Source organism: Solanum stenotomum, chromosome 6, assembly GCF_019186545.1.
Source record: "Solanum stenotomum isolate F172 chromosome 6, ASM1918654v1, whole genome shotgun sequence".
Classification (NCBI taxonomy): Eukaryota; Viridiplantae; Streptophyta; class Magnoliopsida; order Solanales; family Solanaceae; genus Solanum; species Solanum stenotomum.
This window is the reverse complement of record NC_064287.1, coordinates 59473787-59495987: the sequence shown is the minus strand read 5'-3', so window position 1 is coordinate 59495987 and position 22201 is coordinate 59473787. Positions and strand designations below refer to the sequence as shown.

The 22201-nt window shown below is 33.5% G+C and overlaps 3 protein-coding genes across 5 annotated transcripts; all 3 read left to right on the top strand.

Annotated features, from left to right (window-relative positions):
• Positions 1-1816: 1816 nt before the first annotated feature.
• LOC125867938 (ubiquitin-conjugating enzyme E2 7-like) lies at positions 1817-7460 on the top strand. The gene is made up of 6 exons (XM_049548525.1): positions 1817-2098; positions 3342-3444; positions 4504-4601; positions 4709-4809; positions 6408-6485; positions 7137-7460. Exons 1-6 carry the CDS (start codon positions 2050-2052, stop codon positions 7212-7214), a joined length of 507 nt encoding a protein of 168 aa, XP_049404482.1. The 5' UTR covers positions 1817-2049; the 3' UTR covers positions 7215-7460.
• Positions 7461-10850: 3390 nt separating this feature from the next.
• LOC125867934 (CASP-like protein 4C2) lies at positions 10851-12523 on the top strand. Its single transcript, XM_049548522.1, has 3 exons — positions 10851-11257; positions 11805-11940; positions 12237-12523. Exons 1-3 carry the CDS (start codon positions 11001-11003, stop codon positions 12456-12458), a joined length of 615 nt encoding a protein of 204 aa, XP_049404479.1. The 5' UTR covers positions 10851-11000; the 3' UTR covers positions 12459-12523.
• Positions 12524-14969: 2446 nt separating this feature from the next.
• Positions 14970-22000, top strand: LOC125867558 (phosphatidylinositol/phosphatidylcholine transfer protein SFH11-like). Of its 3 annotated transcripts, XM_049548103.1 has the most exons (8): positions 14970-15167; positions 15855-15896; positions 16036-16415; positions 17503-17621; positions 18558-18653; positions 19179-19435; positions 20152-20372; positions 21388-22000. In XM_049548103.1, exons 3-8 carry the CDS (start codon positions 16065-16067, stop codon positions 21790-21792), a joined length of 1449 nt encoding a protein of 482 aa, XP_049404060.1. In that variant the 5' UTR covers positions 14970-15167; positions 15855-15896; positions 16036-16064; the 3' UTR covers positions 21793-22000. The 3 variants fall into 3 exon arrangements, with proteins under 3 accessions (XP_049404060.1, XP_049404061.1, XP_049404059.1); XM_049548104.1 differs by lacking the exon at positions 15855-15896 and having other exon boundaries at positions 14970-15143; XM_049548102.1 differs by lacking the exon at positions 15855-15896.
• The last annotated feature ends 201 nt before the right edge of the window (positions 22001-22201 follow it).

Genomic DNA, 22201 nt, shown 5'->3' with positions numbered 1-22201 from the left:
AATTTTATTAGAGATGGTCCATTTAGTATATCGTAAATTAATTTTTGACGTATATATAATTATATACCATACATTTTCTTATATGTTTCATATAATTTTTCGATAGATGATGTGTTTAACTAGCCATGATATGTTACTGACAAATGAATTATTGCACCAGAATATATAAGTTAAATTTTAAAATATCTTTCATTTTATAATTTTTAAAGAGTGGAATAAAGGCAATGTTCTAACATAAAGGTGCATATTTATATGACACATGAAGATAGCAAGAATTTGGTTCTTTGGACCATCCTATTTTACGGTTATTGTACGTGACGATGAATTCAAAATTTACTTTTAAGATCTTACTGCTGAATTCGTTATATTGGTAATTATCGTGAGTTTATGACTTATCATGTTCTTTTTAACTTTTAGTAAAATCTCACATGTATATATATCTATATATGATCTATATCAAATATCGAATTAAGTTGAACCATTAACTATATGCTCCATCCGCCTCTAGTCATGCATGTTTCAATACCGGCAATGTTAAAATAAAAATATGAATTTTAATAAATACCTTTATTAAGAAAACCATCTAAAAGATTTTAAACATTTTGATTGGAGTTTTTCTCTATTTTTTAATAAATAATGGGTTTGAGTTGAAATTTGAAACTAATTGAAATGATGTAAAGGGGTTTTTATTATTTATTTTCTTTTTTGTTTTTTAGCTTTTGAACTATCGAGACTTATCTTAATATATATAGTAACTTAAACACATTAAAAATGTTGATTATGGTGGTCCTAAATACCAATTAAAAATATACACATTATCTCTAATCCTTTTTAACGTGACGTGTACATCAATTTTCATATTTTGATTATTCTATTGAATAATTGTTATAAATATCTTTGGCATTATCACTTAAAAATATAGAAGATGATTCAAAAAGTTAAGACTCACTTAGATGAAGATAGGCCATAAAATAGTTAAGAGGCAGCTTGTTTCAAGTTCACTCGACTACGATGAATTAAAATATTTTTATTGGTGCTAATTTGGATTTCGGGAGATGGAATAACATTTAAAATTTAAATTCAATTATAATTTCAGAGTTTATAATTTTGAACCTCGAGTATGATAAAATATTTGGTAAGGAGCACATATGTATTGAGGAATTTCATATTTAACTTGAGAATGATTAAAAATTAAGATAGACTTGACTATGATAGTATGATATCAAAATAAATATCATGTCTAACCAAAACTATGAGAATCACTCAAAATTATAATAAAGAATTAATTTCTATATTTACATCGAACCCGACGCATAACTTTTCAACAATAAACACAAATAATAAATTTCAAAGTTAGTTAAGTAGATTAAATATAATAATAAATCTCAATCAAAATATATAAAGTTAAAATCTTGAATCCGTCTCTTTGCACATATAGCAATCTCTTGATCATACAACCAAAATATTTAATGCAACGAATGAGATTACTTCTTAATCTGAAGTCTCAATTTCGAGCTTTGATATAATAAAATATTTAATAGGTAACACTTCTATATTAAGGAATTTCATATTCAACTCGAGAATAATTAAGAATTAAGATAGACTAAACTATGATATTATGAATGCAAAAACAAATATCAAGTCTAACCAAAACTAGGAATATCACTCAACAATAAATTTCAAATTCAATTAAGTAGATTAAATAAATAGATGAAGTTAAAATTTTAAATTCGTCTCTACACAAATAACAATCTCTTGATCATACTACCAAAAAATTTAGTGCAACACATAAGATTATCTTTTAATCAGAAGTCTTAATTTCGAATATTCTATAACATATTTGATAGAAGCACTTTTAGTAGTGAGGGATTTCATATTTAACTCAAAGAATTAAAGATATTTAAGCCTCCCTTGCAGCCTTTCTTTGTTTGGTCTAAAAGAGTACTTATTTGACTTCTAAATTGAAACCTCTACAGGGATTTGAATAGTTTGTATAAATCTACTGATTCTGTTTTTTGATTTCTTTGCCAAGAATCTCTCTGAAGTATAATGGCTTCAGCTTCTCAAGCTAGTCTCCTACTTCAGAAACAACTCAAAGGTATGTTTTTTCTTTCTTACTCCTAGTATTTTGTTGTTGTTCTTTTATTTGAATGTGAAGATCCTTGCTTTTTCACTTTTTGTTTGTTGATATTCATTCTATGAACTGTTTGCTTCATTGGGTGTTTTTGATTTGTGTTGTTTCCTTTAATTTGAATGTAAAGATCCTTGCTTTTTTACTTTTTCTTGTATGCATATTCAAACTATGGACTGTTTGTTTATTTGGGTGTTCTTGATTTTTGTTGTTTCCTTCAATTTGAATGTAAAGATCCATGCTTTTTTGCTTTTTGTGTACTCATATCATTCTATGGACTGTTTGCTTGATTGGGGGTTCTTGATTTTTGTTGTGTCCTTTAATTTGAATGTAAAGATCCTTGCTTTTTTACTTTTTTCTTGTATGCATATTCAATCAATGGACTGTTTGCTTGATTGCGGGTTCTTGATTTTTGTTGTTTCCTTTAATTTGAATGTAAAGATCCTTGCTTTTTTACTTTTTTCTTGTATGCATATTCAATCTATGGACTGTTTGTTTGATTGGGGGTTCTTGATTTTTGTTGTTTCCTTTGATTTGAATGTAAAAATCCTTTCTTTTTTCACTTTTTGTGTATGCATATTCAATCTATGGACTGTTTGCTTAATTGGGTGTTCTTGATTTTGTTGTTTTCTTTCATTTGAATGTAAAGATCTCCTTGCTTTATTACTTCTCCTTGTATTCATATGCACTCTATGGACTATTTGCTTGATTGGGTGTTCTTGGTTTTTGTTGTTTCCTTCAATTTGAATGTAAAGATCCTTGCTTTTCACTTTTTCTGTACTCATAGGGAACGATCCATACTAGATCTGACCAACTGCCCATCCTTCCTCCTCTACGTTCTTGATAGACCATCTGTACATTCTATGATCTGTTTGCTTAATTGGGTGTTCTCGATATTTGTTGTTTCCTTTAATTTGAATGTAAAGATCCTTTCTTTTTTGTTTTTTTGGTACTCACACTTCATTCTTTGGTCTGTTTGCTTAATTTGAAAGTGAAGATCATTGCTTTTTTTGGGAAGTCATATTCAGTTTATGGACTCTTTGCTTAGTTGGGTGTTCTTTATTATTATTGTTTCCTTAAATTTGAGTGTAAAGATCCTTGCTTTATCTAGTCATATTCATTCTGTGGACTCTTTGCTTAATTGAGTGTTGTTAAAGTTTGTTGTTTTCTTTAATTTGAATGTAAAGATCCTTGTTTTTTCCACTTTCAGATCTATGTAAAAAACCAGTTGATGGATTTTCAGCTGGTTTGGTTGATGAAATCAACTTATTCGAATGGAGTGTCACCATTATTGGACCGCCGGAAACTTTATAGTGAGTCTTTACTTGTATTAGTTTAAAGATTTTTTTTCTTTTGATTTGATGTTGAAGTTCTTTCCTTTTTTCAATTTTGTTTGTTCGTTGAAGGGTTTTTGTCGTTGATTTGGTTTATGCTCGATTGAATAAGTTTGTGTTTTCTTATATGTTTAAGAAAATTTGGCGCTTGTGATCTGTGCAGTAGGCAATAGTGTTTTTATGTTGCTCGGTTCTGGAGCTTTGAATTACTGATGAGCTTCTGATTAGATACATTCTTTTATCTGGTAATATTTAGAAACTTATTTAGTATGATGATAAAATGAAATGAGCTTAAATGAAGAAGTGTGGATTCATAAGCCTACCCTGACTTGTTTGGGATTGAGGCGTAGTGTTTTCGTCGCTGTTGTTGTAATGTATAGAACCTTGCATCCAACTTTTCCCAGGGTGAACTCTCTATTGACTGTGTTTCTCTTTACCTGGAAGTTTTGTCTGAAATAAAAATCAATAAATCTGCACTCTCCTTAGTCTCAAACGAATCTATGAAGTTCCTTGTGGGACTAGGTGCCACTAACTTTGCACGTTACCGTCTCTGATTTTTAATCATATACATCAACTTTTTCCCATCCAAAGTTTCCGATCACCTTTTATTACTATTTCATCTGTGTTTGATGTAACTCTTATGGTTCGCCTCACCCATTATTGCTATTTACTAAGAAACTGAAAGAAGCATCCTTACACAGGTGAGTAGATATAGAATACCTAGGGGCACGAGACTCCTTGACTCTGTCCAAGGAACTCAGCAGAATAGCCTCCTAACTTCAAGAGAAGGGATGCCTCCTCAGAAAGGGGGTCGGAGTGACCAGGCCCGACTGTTTATTACTGAATCTCATGCTCATTCTTGGTTGACTTAGTTAGCAGTTTGGCAATTGAAATGCATGTTTCCTTTTAGGTAGTTTTTGTTGTATAAGCTGACGACTCTAGTTAAGAGTAGATATTTCGTCATTTCCAATGTTTACTTATGCTATAGGTTGGGTCGGGAAAAAATTCCTAACCACGTGTAAATGTTGCCAAGTGCAGTGATGGGGGTTTCTTTAATGCTATCATGAGCTTTCCCCAAAACTATCCCAACAGTCCACCAACTGTTAAATTTACCTCGGAGATTTGGCATCCTAATGGTACGTAATCTACATGTATATTTCGGAGAATCAGTGAAGTTATTGATCTTCTGTACCATCGTCTCATTAATTTTGGCTCTATCGTGAAATTCTGGTTTTATATACAGTTTACTCTGATGGAAAGGTTTGCATCTCAATCCTTCATCCCCCTGGTGATGATCCAAATGGCTATGAGCTTGCTAGTGAGCGGTGGTCTCCCGTCCATACGGTATGGAAATCTGTTATTGTCTTCTTTCCTATGAATATTCATGAAATGGATGTTCCCGTTTTCTTTTCCTTTTTATTGGTAAATTAAATGTTCCCACTTCCTTTGGTAAAATGGTTATGGTGTTGGTTTTCGTAAACTTATCTCATGGTTCAGCTCACTTTACGAGAATGAAGATCTACCGTAATATTATTAGATCTATAGTAGTAATTCCAAAAGTGACTGGTGTCCTACAACTAGAAAAATATCCAATTACTAGCTACGTTACTCCGACTCTTCAAAAACCGTCAATAGGTGCATGCTGGATCCTCCAAAAGTATTTCAGTTTTAAGGATCCAATACAGGTGCAACAACATTTTTGAAGAGTCCGAACAACATAGATTACTAGTACAAGTTGGACAACTTTTTGGAAGTTTAAACAACAATAAATTGGTTTTAACTCGACTTTAACTATATCAAGATCTTCGTCAAAATTGGAACTCTAGGTCAGTAAATTAATTGATGAAGCTTTCTTATGACACCTAGTTGCGATCAATGCTCTTTCAGTAAATTTTAACTGGATTATTAAAGAGTCAAGAGTAACATGTTTCATGTTTGCGTAATGCACAGCTATTGCAGTCATGGTTAATAGTAAGACACAACATATGCAGGTGAAAACTGCATTTCCAAGTTCAATAGAGTCGCGTCAACATTAAACAATCTTCTTATGATGGATATTTTCTTAATTTTGACCTAAGGTACTAGTCTTTAGTGGAGATAGAATCTAATTATGACAAATTTGCAAAGCCATGAAGTTCAGTACACACTTGCACACATTGGCTCTCTCTCTCTCGTACAAGTCAGTCAGCAACCAAAGACAGTTGGGATCCTCACCAGTCACCACTAATTCTTAAATCGGAATCCATGTGAATTTTGCATGTCTCTTACCCTCGACATCATTAAAGATACCTCTGTTCTAGTTACATCGTAGTAATGATTCCTTTTATTTTACACCTAGCTGTGTTTCTTTCCTCTTATTTCTGAAATGACTTGTGCGAGACATACGTGATTCAGCCAGAGCAAAATTGAAAAAGACACTTTTGGCAGGTTTGACTGCTTATGACTGATCCAAACAATTCATAAATTATGCTATCTATATGAGCTTGTGGTAATCCCTCGTTTAAATGGTTGTGTTTTTATGTGTCAAATTATAAAAGAGAGTTCCACGGGTCAAGTAGGATTAACGAACGGGTGAGCAAGCGCCGTGGTAACAATCCAGGCGTTATTTGATGAATAAAACTTACCTTAGGAAAGTGGTTCAGGTAGCTCAGCTGGCTAGAGCAAAGGACTGAAAATCCTCGTGTCAGTGGTTCAAATCGATGTAATTCATGACCTTTGACAACTATTACCTTTTATGTTTCTCTCCTTTACATTCTGTGTTCCAATTCTTGATCAAGAAAATGTCCTTTTTTGTACTTCTCTATATTTTTCAAGGTTGGGACGGTGTTTCCTTTGATATCGATTCTCTTGATTGTTTGGCTGAAGTTCATTTGTTGTATGCTATTTTTCCTTCAGCACTAGACTTCTCTATTATCAAATTTGACTGGTTGTATGATATGCAGGTGGAGAGCATAATGTTGAGCATCATATCAATGCTTTCAAGTCCTAATGATGAGTCCCCTGCTAATGTCGAAGCAGCTGTAAGTAATCCAATTTATCGACTCTTTTTCACTTATTCCCTTTGAACTGGGCTGCATTGCGTCCTCCTGGTGTGGGGTAGGGTAGACACTGTATGTAGAAACTCCCCCCGCCGCCAAAACAAACCAGGGTATATCACCATGAGGTATCAGGTTCCTATGATGCAATTGGGACTTATCTGCCGAAATGAAACAATTTTGATAGTCCCTTGTGGTAGCGGAGGTAAAAAGTCCTAGGTGATTTCTTCTCATCTGTTCAAGTCTTGATGGATAGAGTTATCCTGTATTTGCGTTGGTGGGATGTAGCAGGTACTATGTGGAATTAGTCGAAGCTCATGCAATTTGGCCCGGACATCGCAATTATTAGAAAAACTGATTAGGGCCATATCATTTGAAGTTCATTGAAGAAGATCATTAATATTCTCTTCTTCTGAACCTCTAAGGTCTTTTTACAATGTTTCTTGTGTTTCCCTTTTCAACTCTAAGGATGGATAGTTCTCGTGCCATCGAGACTTTATCCGATGCCAAATCCTAATTTGAGTGTTCAAACTAATATCAGGAGAGACGACCATGGCCAGCATGTGCCCGTTATTTGGTTTTTCTTCTTTTGTTGTAACGCCCTTATTCACGTCTCTTTTTGCTGTCATATTGCAGAAGGAATGGAGAGACAATAGAGATGAATTCAAGAAAAAGGTTAGTCGTTGTGTAAGACGGTCCCAAGAAATGATGTAAAACAAACTTCTTTCGCGTCATCAGCTATTGATCGATACAAATGTAGAATCGCTGTCAAGGTCATACCTTTCTGTATCATTACGCCTTTCGTCTTGCAAGTTCGATCGTTGTTTACATTTTTTTGTTAAAACTTAGTTTTTGAGGTTCTTGCCATTAAAGTGAGATTTATTTTATAGCTCTAAAGTTGTTGAACTGCATAATGTACATCTCAAAAATGAGCTAAATGAATCTTTCTTCTTATTATTAGAGAACTGATTATTTGTTTCATGAAAATTTGTCTTTGTTACGATGTTTCGTTAGGCTTTCACTTCCGTTTATTCCTTTTTCTAGATTGTTTTCCCTCAAGCCGAGGGTGTATCAGAAACAGTTTGTCTACCTCTACGGTAGAGATAAGGTCTGTGTATACTCTATCCTTTCTAGACCTCATTTTGTGGGATTACACTGAGTATGTTGTTGAAAATTTGGCTCGTTAGTGAAGGGTTTCCCATGGGAAACTCGTCTCAAACATTACACTGGATATGTTGTTGTTAGTCTACAAGTCTAATTTTGTGTATCGAAAAAAGTCTCTCTACCTTTACAAGGTAAGGGTAAGACTACATATACACTACCCTTTCCAGACATCACTTGTGGAATTACAGTGACTATGTTGTTACTTACTCTGCAAGTCTTAGCAACAACAATATTGTTGTCTATAGAGTCAATACATAAAATAACAAAACATTGAAGGAATTTTCAACATGGACAAGAGGTCGTTGCTCAGATGATAAAAAAAATAACTTTATTTTCGTTTTTAGTAGTGTCTAGCTAGATTCTTACGTTTTAGTTTAATCCGAGGATGTTCTCAATTTTATCCCGAGGATTGTTGTGGTTCGATTTTTTTCAGACCCCGCGCAGAATGAGAGTTTAGTGCACCAACTTATTTTTTTTTTATACACTTAATATAATTGATCATTTCTTGTATGTCAATATTGTCATGCTAAATAAACAAATAATTATCTTCTTTTTTTCTAAAGGCTAAAGTATTCATTACCTCCTTGAACTTGAAATTTTTTATTTGGTGTACACTTAAACTATATTCCGTTTTAATTACCCCCGAACTTGTTTATTCCTCCATCGCGTACACCTTTATTGTCCACCTGACATAGAAATTGACAACTCACTCTACTAGGAGCGTGAGGAAGTTATTTTTTGCCACATCATAAAGCTACAACGATAAAAAAAACCCTGTAAAATCTCCATTTTTCTTTAATATTTGGCATATTTTAAACGAAAAATAGGGCAAAATGCAAATGACAAGTAAAGGAAACAAAGATTAACACTTGCTTGGTAAGAATTCAGACAAATTTGAAATTTAATCGACCAACTTCACGTCTAGAAAAATCCAAATCCAGAAGGAGTTTCGCGAAATCAGCCTTTATTCAAAAATAACTTTTAAACAATGAATGTTTGATATTTATTTTTTTGCTATATTAATTTATCTAGGTGGCTATTATTTATCCAGGTGGAAATCCACATCACCACTTTTGCCAGCTATCGCGCGCATGTAGTCAATAGGAGCAGGTGGACAAAAAAGGTGTACGTGATGGAGGAATAAACAAGTTCGGGATAATTAAAACGGAATATAGTTTAGATGTACACCGAATAAAAAGCTTCAAATTCAGGGGGTAATGAATACTTTAGCCTTTTCTAAATAAAAAATTTAACATCAACCAATTTATTTATTTTTAAAAAATAATAAAATTTTGTTTTTTAAGTGTTAAAAAGTCATTCCTTTTTGCTTGGAAATTGGAAGAATTGACTGACTTTTATTGTTTTTTTTTTTTTTTACAATTTAATAGTTTAGTCAAGGAGTGCATGAATTATTTTTCATATATTTTAAATTCTCTCTATTGACAATTACCACATTTAAGGAGCTTTTTTCAAATAGAAAAAAAAATAAGTATTCTAAAAAATACATTAAAAACCAAAGTAAAAATAAGAAACGATAAGTGCATGTAATACAAGCTAGTGATTTTTTATATGGTGTCCGCTACTTATATTAGAATCTCAACTAATTTAAATTTGTATTACGCAATCAAAGTAATAAACAAAGTATTATTATTGAAAGGGGAAATGTTATTATTATTATATATAGAAAAAGGGAAAAAGATAAACGCAATTATTATATATCCATTTCAGATGGAAATCCCAAAACCTGAAAGGAGCGTCTAACAGCTTTAATATTATAGAAAACTACCAAACATTATAAATTTATAATCCGACCAATAAATCAGAGATCTCGAGTTTGAGCGTGAAAATCAAATTATTTTTGCACCTATTTGCTTCAAAAGTAGATTTTTTTAACACAAATTCAAATTATTCAGATATCAAAATAAATATTTTCTCATCTCATTACGTAAAAGTATTACTATTTGAAAAGTCAAACATTTTTTCATGTGATTACTCATAATTTTTTTTGAACATTTTTAAAAAATATTTTGAATCATTCAGTATGTTCGCTTGTAACACTTTTCGTATAGCTTCCAAATAAGTGAAATTATGCATTAATTTATAAACGAAATTAAGTGTTTTAACTTTCATACTACAGTCCCTTGCGCATATATTGAAACAGAAGTATTAAATATCACGTGAGACTTACGAGGGTAAATACTTATACTTGCTTGTATCAAATATCTATAACAATCTAATATAAATACCTGATGCAAATAATTTTTTATCGAATATAAACAAAATGTAGTCAAAGGAAAAAGAGTATGTAAAGAAGAAGAAAGAAGCACGAAAAGTGCGCTAATAACCCCACTTGTTCCCATTCGTTTCTACCTAATAATATTGAACTGTCTTTTTCTATGTTTTTTTTAAATAAAATAAAATAAAAATTTCAAAATCTATTGATTTGATTAATTTTAATTTATATTAAGTAAAAGAATTATCGTAAATTACTTGATTTTTAAGGCTTGAACTTTTTCTAGAAGGGTGCGTCAAACCAACGTAGTAGCACAATACTAAGGCGATACGTGAATTTTCTAGAAGGGTGTGTCAAACCAACGTAGTAGTACAATACTAAGGCGATACGTGAAGATCCCAATAACAAGTTATTTTGTTGAGTTAATATTGTATGAGTCGTTAAAACATGAATCAAATGTTACATATATCTTGAAAGTACCTATGCCTTCTCATTTTCATAGATTCTTTTATTTATTGTTTTGCGTAATAATTTGTTATTCAAAATTTACTGGTTTGAATATTTAGATTTATATCAAAAAAATTCATTCTCTCAACACGAATCCAATCCAACCATTTCACTATATCCTTGATGGCAAAAGTAATTTAATTCAAATATAACACACATTAAATTCGGGTATAACAATATGAGTTTGTCCTAATTGTATTTCTTTATTCTTTATTAAATAGTTTGAGTTCGAGTTCTTTATATGAGAAAATTCTAATTGTGAGAGTCTTTTCTAGAAATAGATCCTTATACAATACTCAAGTTCAGATTAGTCGAGCTTTAATGAACACTTGTGATGCTTATATTGAGATTAGTAACAACGATCTGCTACGCAAATTTAAATTAGTCGAGCTCCGAGAAATTATATGTTCTCTTGCTCCATTTATCATTTATCCTTGTCATGAGAATCATGCCATGTCTCGTGACTTCAAATCCCCAAACAGAAAAAAAAACTTTTTCACACATGAAATCAAATTTTCCAGAAAATTAATAAATTCACCCAACTTTAATTTCTCCATGAATTTCTCCATCTCCGTCTGAATTTCTCGCCGGAAAAAATGATGAGGTCGCCGCAGGAACCGAACCGGAACGGCGGTATTAGAACTCCGTCTCCCCGGCCGAGAAATCAATCTCAGTTTCACTCAACCGTTTCCGTGCAAAAAAACCAGCGGTTAAATATTTTGATACTCATTTTCCGGTTCGCCGCCTTCTGCTTCTCACTCGCCTCTGCAATTTTCATGTTCGCTAACTCTCACGGCGGTGGCTCCGATTCCGATTCCGATTCTCTTCGGTGGTACCACTTCGATGCGTTCAGGTACTACTACTATTAGCTCTTTCTATTTTTCTCGAAAAAAATATATTAAATTGAACTTAATTAAGCATATTTGCAATATAATTAGCTGATAAAACTACCTTAATTTGAAAATTTAGATGAAATTTCTTCGAATCCCCTTCACTTATGTTATCTCGACGAGGGTGAGTCAAGCAGGACTAACAAATTTCGAAGGTTAAAAAGTTTTTTTTGTAGCGTGTATATATACGATTATACATATATCATATATTTGTCGACTATTATAAGGTTAATAAGTTCATTAAATTAAACGATTATTTAAGTTGATTCTTTTGAAGAAAAAAACATAGCTCAAGTTGTCATGGTAGCTAGTTTGGTGCTCGATTGCGTAGTTCAAAAGTCAATTTTCTGAGATCGTAGGCCAAAGCAGACAATACATATCAATAGGCTTGGATCGTGACAATTTTAATTATGAATATACAATCAATTAGTCAATTACGTCTCAATTTCAAACGATTAGATCGAGTTTTTTTTTATTTGAAGTCTATAATGAGATTTTGTTTTTCTATAGATTTGTGGCAATTGCAGCTGGGATTGTAGCATTGTATTCACTATTCGAAATTGGAGCTTCGGTTTGGGAAATATCAAGAGGCACCACTGTTCTTCCTGAAGTTGTACAAGTTTGGTTCGATTTCGGCCACGATCAGGTTCGGCAGAATTCAGTAATTTTAGTTCAAATCATGTATTTATTTTTTAAAATTATTGAATATGTACAAGTTATTTTAGAATCTAATAACTTAAAAACACTAAAATCTTGAATATTCATAAAGTTTAAATCCTGACTTCACGTTGGTTTAAGACGTGAAATGAGTCAATTATGTTTGCATTACGATAAGCTGCATGCATCACACCTCCTCGTAGTTTTCTTCACGAATTCTATATGAACGCGAAATATTTTGTACGAAGGCATAGTGTGAGAAAACACATTGTTTTTACTGTGTAGGTTTTTGCATACATGTTGTTGTCGGCAGATTCGGCGGGAACGGCGTTAGCTCGGACGTTAAGGGATCGGGACACGTGTACGGCTAATAATGCATTTTGTGTTCAATCAGATATATCCGTCGCCTTAGGATTCGCCGGGTTTATGTTCTTGAGTTTTTCTTCTTTATTATCGGGTTTTCGGGTCGTATGTTTCATACTTAACGGGTCACGTTTTCATATGTAATATTCATTCATCATTATGTTGTAAACTTTACTCATTAATCTTAATGAAGGTAAATTTTGATTTTAGTCTCGTATCTGATTTAGCATAATGAACCTTTAAACTATATATCGAATTATCAACTTTTACATAACTTGTTATTCAATAATTGAGGATAAGGTAATCTTATAAATAGTGTAAATATAATATAGTTTCTATTTGTTATTTTAGTTACTTTGTATTTTGTTATTATGTTGTCATATTTTTCTCGCAACTTGTTTTGAGAAAAATCTCTTTTGAGTCGAGACAGTTCTTCTACTCTGCAAAGGTAGGATATAGTTTATGTATACTTTATCCTATTCTGATTCCATTTATGGAATTATACAATATTATGAGAACTAATAATTGAAACACCATGAAATGCTAACATCCATTTTATGAAACTATCACCTCGTAAGTTTAATCTTAAATATGAATTGTGAACAATGAAATGTTATATTGAGATAATAAATATTCCTTCATCTTTAGTTGAAGGTCTCAAATTCGAATCATGATAATACAATTATCTTTAGTAAAAAAAGTGCTTTATTCCTGAAATCAAACGTTATCATGTGAATTCAAATTAATCGAATTAAAATGATTCTAGCGAGTTTCTTATTCCTCAATAAGACAATGATGGTTAGCTTCGTGGTTACGTTAGATAACAATGATATGCTATAAGATACTTTGAATTTGTTCGATTTTATCGAATATATACATTGCACTTAGTTTAACTTTTTTTTAAAATAAAACAAAAAATTAGCTAAACATTGAATTATTTATTCTTAGTTGATTTGGTCCCATTTTGGCAAAAATATCTTGGCATATCTTGCACTATTTTTTTTCTTTTTTCGTTATTCTTTAGAAAAAAAATCACTCAATTTTTGTCCTCTCAATCATATACTTGACAAAAAATTATCTATAGATTATAGAGCTAATATAATTGTGAACCAAATCAAGCATAATAGGATATTATAAATTTATAAATTCATAAATCTAAGTAAATTTATACTTTCTTTTGGACAATTTCTTTAATATTAAATAATCAAAACATATTTTATGACCCTACAAGCTTTCTATATATAACCAAACAAATACTATTTTGAAATTCCTTATCTTAGTATAGTGAAAGCATTTTTTTAAAATTTGAGACAAATGAAATGAAAAACTTAAAGGACACACTCTATAAATAGATTAAATTCGTTTATCATTAATAAAATGTATCAAATTTAAGCTTAAAAAATGAAGCAACTCCTAATAAGAAATGTCTCCTCCTTTTTCTTAAAATAGTGAAAAGATTATCATGGACAACCAATATTTCTTCGTACAGAGCACTCTAAAGAATCATAATTTAAATGTAGTCATTTTGAGCCTCAAAACCAGAAAGAAAACAAACAACTAGTTACAAATTTTTTGAATTAAACTACTATACTTTTACTAAACACACGAGTTTGAATTAGCTAATTCAATGAGTTTCATATTGCAAAAAGCAAAATATTTCAAGTTTGTTATTTTTAAAATAACACTTGTCAAAGCGAAATAGATGACGCATGAAATGGCTCACTCATGCTCGTTTACAAATTCTCTCGTAAATTTAAATATTTTGTCAAAAATTATTGTGACACGTAAAAATTAACCTCCTTATTTCTTTAGGAGCATTTAAAGTCTAACGTAAAAAGTAAAAGTGAATGAAGAGAGTAGTTATATTACAATCATTATGAGTTTTGGTAGAATGATTGAGATTCCTACATTCTTAACCAAACTTCTGAATTTCAACTCTGAACATGAAAAAATATTAGGACAAACTACATAATTACACAAACATTACTAACATATATACTAATAAACTCTATAGTTTGAAATAATTATATATTGTCTCATTAATTAATAATTTTATACCAAACTTCAAGTTACATACATTTTATCTTTAATGTCATATACATTATGAGACATATATATACATAGGAGAGTGGCGAGCGAGAGAAAGAGGTGAGCGAGAGAGAGAGAGGAGACAAGCGAGTAAGATAAATGAGAGGCGAGCGTGAGAGTCAACATGTATCTTTGATACTAGATACATGTATCTTTGATATCAGATACATTTTGAATACATATACATAAGGAGAGACACAATCGAGAGAGGGAGAGAGGCGAGCAAGAGAGTCAATAAACCTCAGATATATGTGAATCACGCTTGAATAAAGTGTATCTGAAATAAATTACACTTAATTTAACCGCATATATACAAGATACATGTATCTGATGAATTAAATATAATACAAAAAAATTCAAAAACTAAAAGAATTATGCCTCAGTAATGGATGATGTAATTGGCGAATGGAATTAATCGGATTTCAATACGAGTACAAAACACGTGATCTAGCGGGGGGGACGGCGTGTCAACGTGGCAATCCAATCCAATAGAAAAAACTAAACCGTGATTCAGTATCAGGTGGGACCCAATATCTGTATCTTCTAGGGGAAACCAGACGACGATAGGAGAGTGAATTCACGCGCCATTTGCCCAAGCAAAGTATAAACCTTCCTTCCCGGTCAACCTCCGCCGTACTCCGCCATATTCTTCCCGTCGTCAGCGATTTCTCCCTGAATATCAACACTCAACCTAAGTTTCCGGTGAACTCTCGCCGTTAATTCAACCTGATAGTATATACGGTACGAAATCCGATTTTGTTTCAGGTAATTGACTGAACATCCACATGTTAATCGAGAAAATATGTAGTAATTAATGTGTTCGTCTTTGATTGATTTGATAGCTATTAATGTGTTCGTATCTCCTGTTCTCATTTGCTCGCTCTGTTTTAGATGATTATGGTTTCATTTTTAGTCGGTTTAGCTGCATAATTTGTGAATCCTTGTTGAGAAATTCGCTTGCAATTATAGTGATTATTGAATATAGGAAGAAGAAATTCGTGACTAAATAGATTTAGCTAGCTTTTGCTCGTAGATTTTGGGAGTAATTTTTGAAAATTTAACTTCAAATATTTGTTTTAGATGATTATGGTTTCATTTTTGGGCGTTTTAGCTGCATAATCCGTGAATCCTAGTAGAGAAATTTGCTTGCAATCATAGTGATTGGTGAATATGAGAATAATTTCGTGACTAAATAGATTTAGCTAGCGATTGACCATTGATTTTGGGAGTAGTTTTTGAAAAGCTTGGGACTTACACTCACAAAACTTATATTTTTTCCAAGTAAAATGCATGTCTAAGCACAACTTCAAAACTCAAATTCTGAAGTTTCAAATTTCAGCTTCAAATATATGGCCAAACAGGAGCTTAATTTAGATATTATGAGTTCATTGTCATCCTTAAAGATACCATAACTAATCCTGATTATTGCTAAATTTTGTTTTATATTGGAAGTTTCTTCATAGCGTCGTCATACTTAGCAAGTTTTAAAATCTGGTTAATATTCTTTCAGTGGTGGTTTTGTTATGTCTGCCTGGTATATATGAATTGATTACACAATAATCCAATAGTTGGGCGGGAAAACTGGTGTATGTTCTAATTTCCACGATTTGTTTTTTCTTTTGTTGATGCAAAGCTGTGACTGAGATTTATGAGGTCGTCAATATGGGTGACTTACCATGTCCACCATATTCTAACAAAAGTTTGGAGGCGCGGATGATTAGCAAGGAAAAGCTACCGAAGATTTGTTTAGTTGCTTCTGCTACAAAGCACTTCTCAGCAAAGACTTTGAAATGTATAACTAAAGTGAAACACAGTGTACAGACTAGTGGAGCTGCTGGTGATGTTGTCATATTCTTGGCTACCACTGCTGTTCTAGAGGTTGTACGAAGGCTGAGCAAAGCTAAATGTCCTTTTATTTGGCACGGTTTGCAGGCGCTGCAAGCTTTATGTTATCCACCGCTTAAGTGGATCCAAAAGTGGGTTCCTTTGGAGCCATTGGTCAGACAATTGCAGGTGGGTTTCTGTTCATCTTTTAGTGCATATAATTCTTGCAATTCTGGGAATACTTGCATTCACTTTTTGAATTTGTTATATTCTACTTGTGAATTTTTGACAACTACGGTTCCTAGTATTTGGATGTTACCAATTCATCTTTAATCTGCTGTATGATTGCACATCTGGTTATCTGGAAGTGTGTTTCTTTGCCTGTCTTTAGTTTTTCTGGTGCTTGTTTGCTTGACAACATTAGTGAAAAGAACCAATGTCTTTTGTTTTTCAATAAATTATGTGAGGATTGTGACATTTCCGTTGCCTATCTATCTTTTCTTTTCTACTTATGTTTCTGAAGATTACAAGGAGAACAACCCATTTGTGTTTTACATTCGATATATGACGTCATTATGTTAAATGTTTCTCATGAGTTGAAAGTGCTGCAGAAGGTTTTGGACTCATTATAAGCATGTTCATAACCACCTTGGTCACAATAAAGCAAACAACATTTGTGATTCAGATGCTAAATCTTGAGTGTAATGTTGACTTTTTCCCATATGGCTGTAAATCCTTTTACATGAGAGATCCAGGTTCTGGTTTTTGGCCCAAATATTTCTCTTTTATTTGGCTATTTTTGCTGGTTACTGTTTTCGTATTTTAGAGAGCACCTCTTGTTTGATTTAGTGCATAAAAAAATAATCTCTTCTGGCACTTGGCCTTCCTTATAATTTATGTTATCACTGCTCATTTAAGTCACCTCAAATGTTGGATTCTAGAAGCGGTCTTGAAGGGCTTTAATACAAGGAATATTATATAATCACAGCAGATGAACTTCTTTTTGTTTGGAGAGATGGTATATGTTTTACTGCTGCAGCACTTCATAGAAGATAAATTGTTGACAGCCAAGACTACTTTAGTTGGTTATTTGTTATTAGATCTAGCATGCATAACTTAATTTTCTACACTACTGTTTAATCTGCTTAACTTAATATTCAACGCTGTTGTTTAATCTGCTTAACTTAATTTTCGACACTGTTGTTTATTCTTTTCAATTTTTTTCCTTTCAAATCGATTGGTGTTTCTATTGTAATGACTATGCTTATTTTGGTAGAAATTGTCTAGGCCAATGCTATTGCTCTCAATTGCAACAGTTTTCTCCGATCAGTCATCATCTACGGGAGAAACGACACCGAACGACTTTCATCATTCTCAAGCATATTCACAAGCAAGGTAGGTGTACCATTCGAAGTATATTTTCTTTGGAAGTTTCTCACTTCCTGGACTACAGCAGCTGTCTAATGGCTAAAAGGATATAGTAATAGAAGAGTTTATAATTTCATGTCAAGTTCAGATCCTTGTATTTTGGCTTCTCTTTATATTGTTTGGTGTATGCAATGATTATGATACACAAGTTATTATCTTAAGCTTCTACTCGTTCAACCACAAACACAGAAAATAAATTATTAGGATTTATGAAATTAATGCCACAATAAGAATGAGGATTACTCCTTTCGGGGTGGCTCAGATGGTTTGGCTTGGGACTTCCATAATGGAGGTCTCAAGTTTGAAACCCCTTTGGCTTGTGCCAGCAAGGGGGTTGACCTTCTGGGTCGAGCTCATCTCAGGGACTTGCCTAGTGCGGCTTACCTCTCCCGTGTGGTTTGTGAGCTATTGCACAGAGGTAGCGGCTGTTGGTTCCCTTGTCATAAAGAAAATGAGGATTACGATCTTAGCTAGTCCTACACTGAAACCTAATTCTTTTATTGTTCAATTTTGTTGTGATGTTTGGAAACTGTAATGAATATGAATTTCCCAACAATAACCACGTGAATCTTTGTGAAAAACAAACAACAATGACAACATGAAAGAAGATCATTCATGAGATTCAACAGAAATTATCATTTTTTATTTTTCTTGGGCTGTTCTCAAATTCAAAATTGTTATTCAGCTTTTAATGTAATTACATTGAAACATATTGTCAACAACAACAATAAATTGAAAGATAGGAGGCCTAGCAACTATACTTGTGTGATCACTTTCTTTATGCCTTGTGTGATCATGTTTCTTCGTGAAATTGATTTTCATTATCTCTTTATGAAAATTGTGCTCTCCAGGTCCTTATTAAGGTTATTAGTTTTAATGTATGCTTCATGGTTTTCCTTACAGATCTCATGATGAAGTACAGGATGATGGTTATCCTCAAAGATGGTTGCTAGAACTCCATAAGGAACTGAGGGAGGAGGGTATTAGTGTACCTGAGAGGTCAGGTGACCTCCTTCACTTTTGTCAGTCTCAATGCTAGACTGGTGGTACTGGGGAAAAAAATGTTGCTTTGACGTTCCATATTTTCATTTTAGTAGGTTTTATTTAATTATGCTTTCCCGAAAAAAGGAAGAACACAAGAAAAGAGAGACTTAAAAATAATAAAGCTTGCTAAGTCAGACTTCCTTATTATTTAGTGTGTCCCCTTTGATTCTGTATTTTTCTTTTCTACTGGCTTTGATATGCATTACTTGAGCCAAGGGTCTTCCGGAAATGGCCTCTCTACCTCCACGAGGTAGGGGTAAGGTCTGCATACACTCTACCCTCCCTGAACTCCACCTGTGGGATTACACTGGGTATGTTGTTGTTAAGTCCGACTTCCATTTATCTACAAACGTAGTTGCTCTTTGATGCATTACACAAGTATTCTTTTCTTAACAATTTCAATTTATATTTGACTAATTTGTCAGTGATACTAACATGTTAAATTGGAATTTTAATGTTCCCTGGTCAACCTGCTAACAGGTTGAATGATGATGAGCTCCGTCAATTCTATGCTGCTGCAAATGGTGATTTTGCTAGGCTGCTTTCATCAGTTAAGAAAACCATTAAATGGCGGCAGAGTTACACGTTTCTTTCACCAGAAGAACTTAAGGCTTGGTCTCCTTTCATTTTTTGGCACGGCCACGATGCCAATCAACGGCCTTGCCTCATCATTCGCCTTGGACTTGCTTGCTCCAACCTGAGATCGAATGGCAAATCTCTCTTGATAAAAGCAGTTGGTATTCATATCTTTCTTGAGTAGTTTATATATCAGTGCAACTGGAATACATGTAAAGACTGTGTCAGTGTCACTGGTGACTCAATAATATCATTGCAAGTTTTAATACGAGTCAAGTATGCTATAAGAGGCTGAGGTCAGGTTCTTCAGGATAGAATAGTATGATCTGCCCAAGTGCATGTCATAACTCAGGTTTAGAGTTGTCATAGAAAATTTAACCTGTACCCTTAGTGAATCAATCCTCTTTGCTGCCGATATGTAATTGTTACACCAATTTTCTGCTAATTGAACTGGGTTGGCCTGGATAGACCTCTTTGTTCTATGCCAACATCTGAGAAACCTGAATATGCTTAGTAAACTTGGGAATTAGGGTCTGGGATAATGGCTATCACTGGGATAACCAATCCTGAGTTTTAATTCTTTTGCTAGTTTCATGGTATCCAAGTAAAAGCTGCTTCAATGGAAATTTCATTGCAGGATTTTCTGTTAAGCAGCTCAATTGCGCTTCGAATAATTTGTCAAATTTGCATGGCATGAAATCACTGATATTTTCTGGTCTGCTATTTGGAATTCATACCCAGACCCCACTTGTGGGATTTTACTGGGTATGTTATTGTTGTTGTATTGCCAGCCCTTTGGTCTCAGTTTTTCATGTAGACTTCTTCAATTTGCATGCTGATTTTGGATAGGATTCTTATTGAGGTTTTGATTCCACAGTTTCGCAGATTGAGCACGGTATTCTGAGAATGGTCAATGTGGAACATCCTCAAATAACTGTTTTGATGGACTGTGAAGGACTCTCTCCCTTTGGTTTTCCCATACACATGATGAGATCTTGTGCTATGCTCTTGCAGGATCATTATCCTAATCGTCTTAGCTCTTTGATTATAGCTCGGCTCCCTCAAGTTGCCCAAATAATAATGCAAACTTTCTTTCAGGTAACTCCATCATTGATGCGTTTAAAGATTTCACCCCCACCCCAAGAAAAAGAAAAAAAGAAACCAGCAACTCCTGAACCCTTTCCTTACAGGTGTTAGAAATGTCTTACTAATTTACTTGCCATTGAGATGAAATTTTTAAGAAAAGGCTGTGTGGGCTGATGTGGCTGGTATTTGTGGTGGCAGGATGGTTAACATGTCACTATGTAGCTTCTAAGTAGGTGATGTCTGACCTGAAATTATTGTGGTTGACACAGGATAATCCATGTCAACCAAAAAGGCTTTTGAATTAAAAAAAGCGTTGTTGGTGGTTCAGAGGACGAGTCACATGAATCCACAAGTTGCTTGATTTTGACTTGTGATGATCAAATAGTTGTGAATTGGTTTTGATTACTTCTGCTGACTGGGGGAGGTTTTCCACTATTTGTGGGGATCATAATGAAGAAATCGTATGTAGTCATCACTTCAGTAAGATTTTACTAACCATCCATAGCTCTAATAGACACAAGAGGATGCTACCTCCCCCCATGAGCTACTTCTTTTTGTTTTTTAAATCACTGTTCTCCCTTCTAGCAAATCTGTTTTTGCTTTCCCATAAAGAATTGGGTTACTTATACTTATAGTTTGTGGGGTAATATTTTGTGAATTCAGTAGGGGTATTTGGGAATCCAAAATTCAAGTGTTCATTTGTCCGGTACATAATCCTCTACTGTGAACACACAATATTCTCTTGACTACATAATCCTCTCATACAATCCAACACGAAGGGAGGACTATCCCATCTTATCTCATTTTCATTTCAAATGGCTGGTTAAGATTTCTGCTTGTTGGTGTATCGCCCAGATTATTATCTCGTGGTTTGGATTTTGATTGGTTATGTTGGATTAATATGCACCTCTCCAGGTTAACTACTGATTATAGTATGGAAATGAAAACTTACTTTGTTTGCATGATTTCGTTGGTTTGTATGTATGGCTGCATTACTATTTACATCAAACTAACATTGTGCTTGCAGGTGCTTAAACCAGCCACACGTCAAAAAGTGAGGATTATTGGGAGAAACCATCTAGAGTTTCTATCCCATCACCTCGATTCAATCCCTCCGTTTCTTGGTGGAAACTGCTCATGCTCAAAATGCTCAGACCAGACCAATGCAGAAGGTGAATCCGATGAAGCTACAAGGACAGAACCAACACCTGATCATGTGAATGAATCCAATGAGGTCACTCCGACAGAATCAGCCCCTGATCAAGTGAAAGATAGCCTCGAGTTTAATCATCACAACGTCTCCAACACGAGTGTCTGCAGAGAAGAACTGATAAAGACCATCATCATCGGTATACTGATGGTGTGGGTATTCATTGCTGTGTTTGTGGCTATGGATTATCCAGAAAGATGGCCTCTTTTGCGTTCGACTTAGATAATAAAATTTGTGCTTCTTATGCAGAATCACAAAATCTGCACTCTCACTTTCTAGTTAGACATCGGTATACATCATATAGTACGTAGTATTTTCGTAGAGGATTTACATAATTACTTGTCTATGTGCAGTACTTTGAAAGCACCGGGACGAGTAGATTTTCACATGGGAACTACTTATGATCAATAAAGCAACGAGGATTCATATAGTTGGTCCTAACTTGTTTGAAGCAGAGGCCTAATGTTGTTTCCTATGCTTATTACATATAAAGATGGGTTCAATTTCCTTTTATTGATGTTGATACTTCAAATGATGATCCATCTATTTAATCGGTTATTTATTCCATTTCTTAGGTTCCAAATTATATCACTATGGAGAATTGCTTAGTCATATAACCGACTTTTAGTTT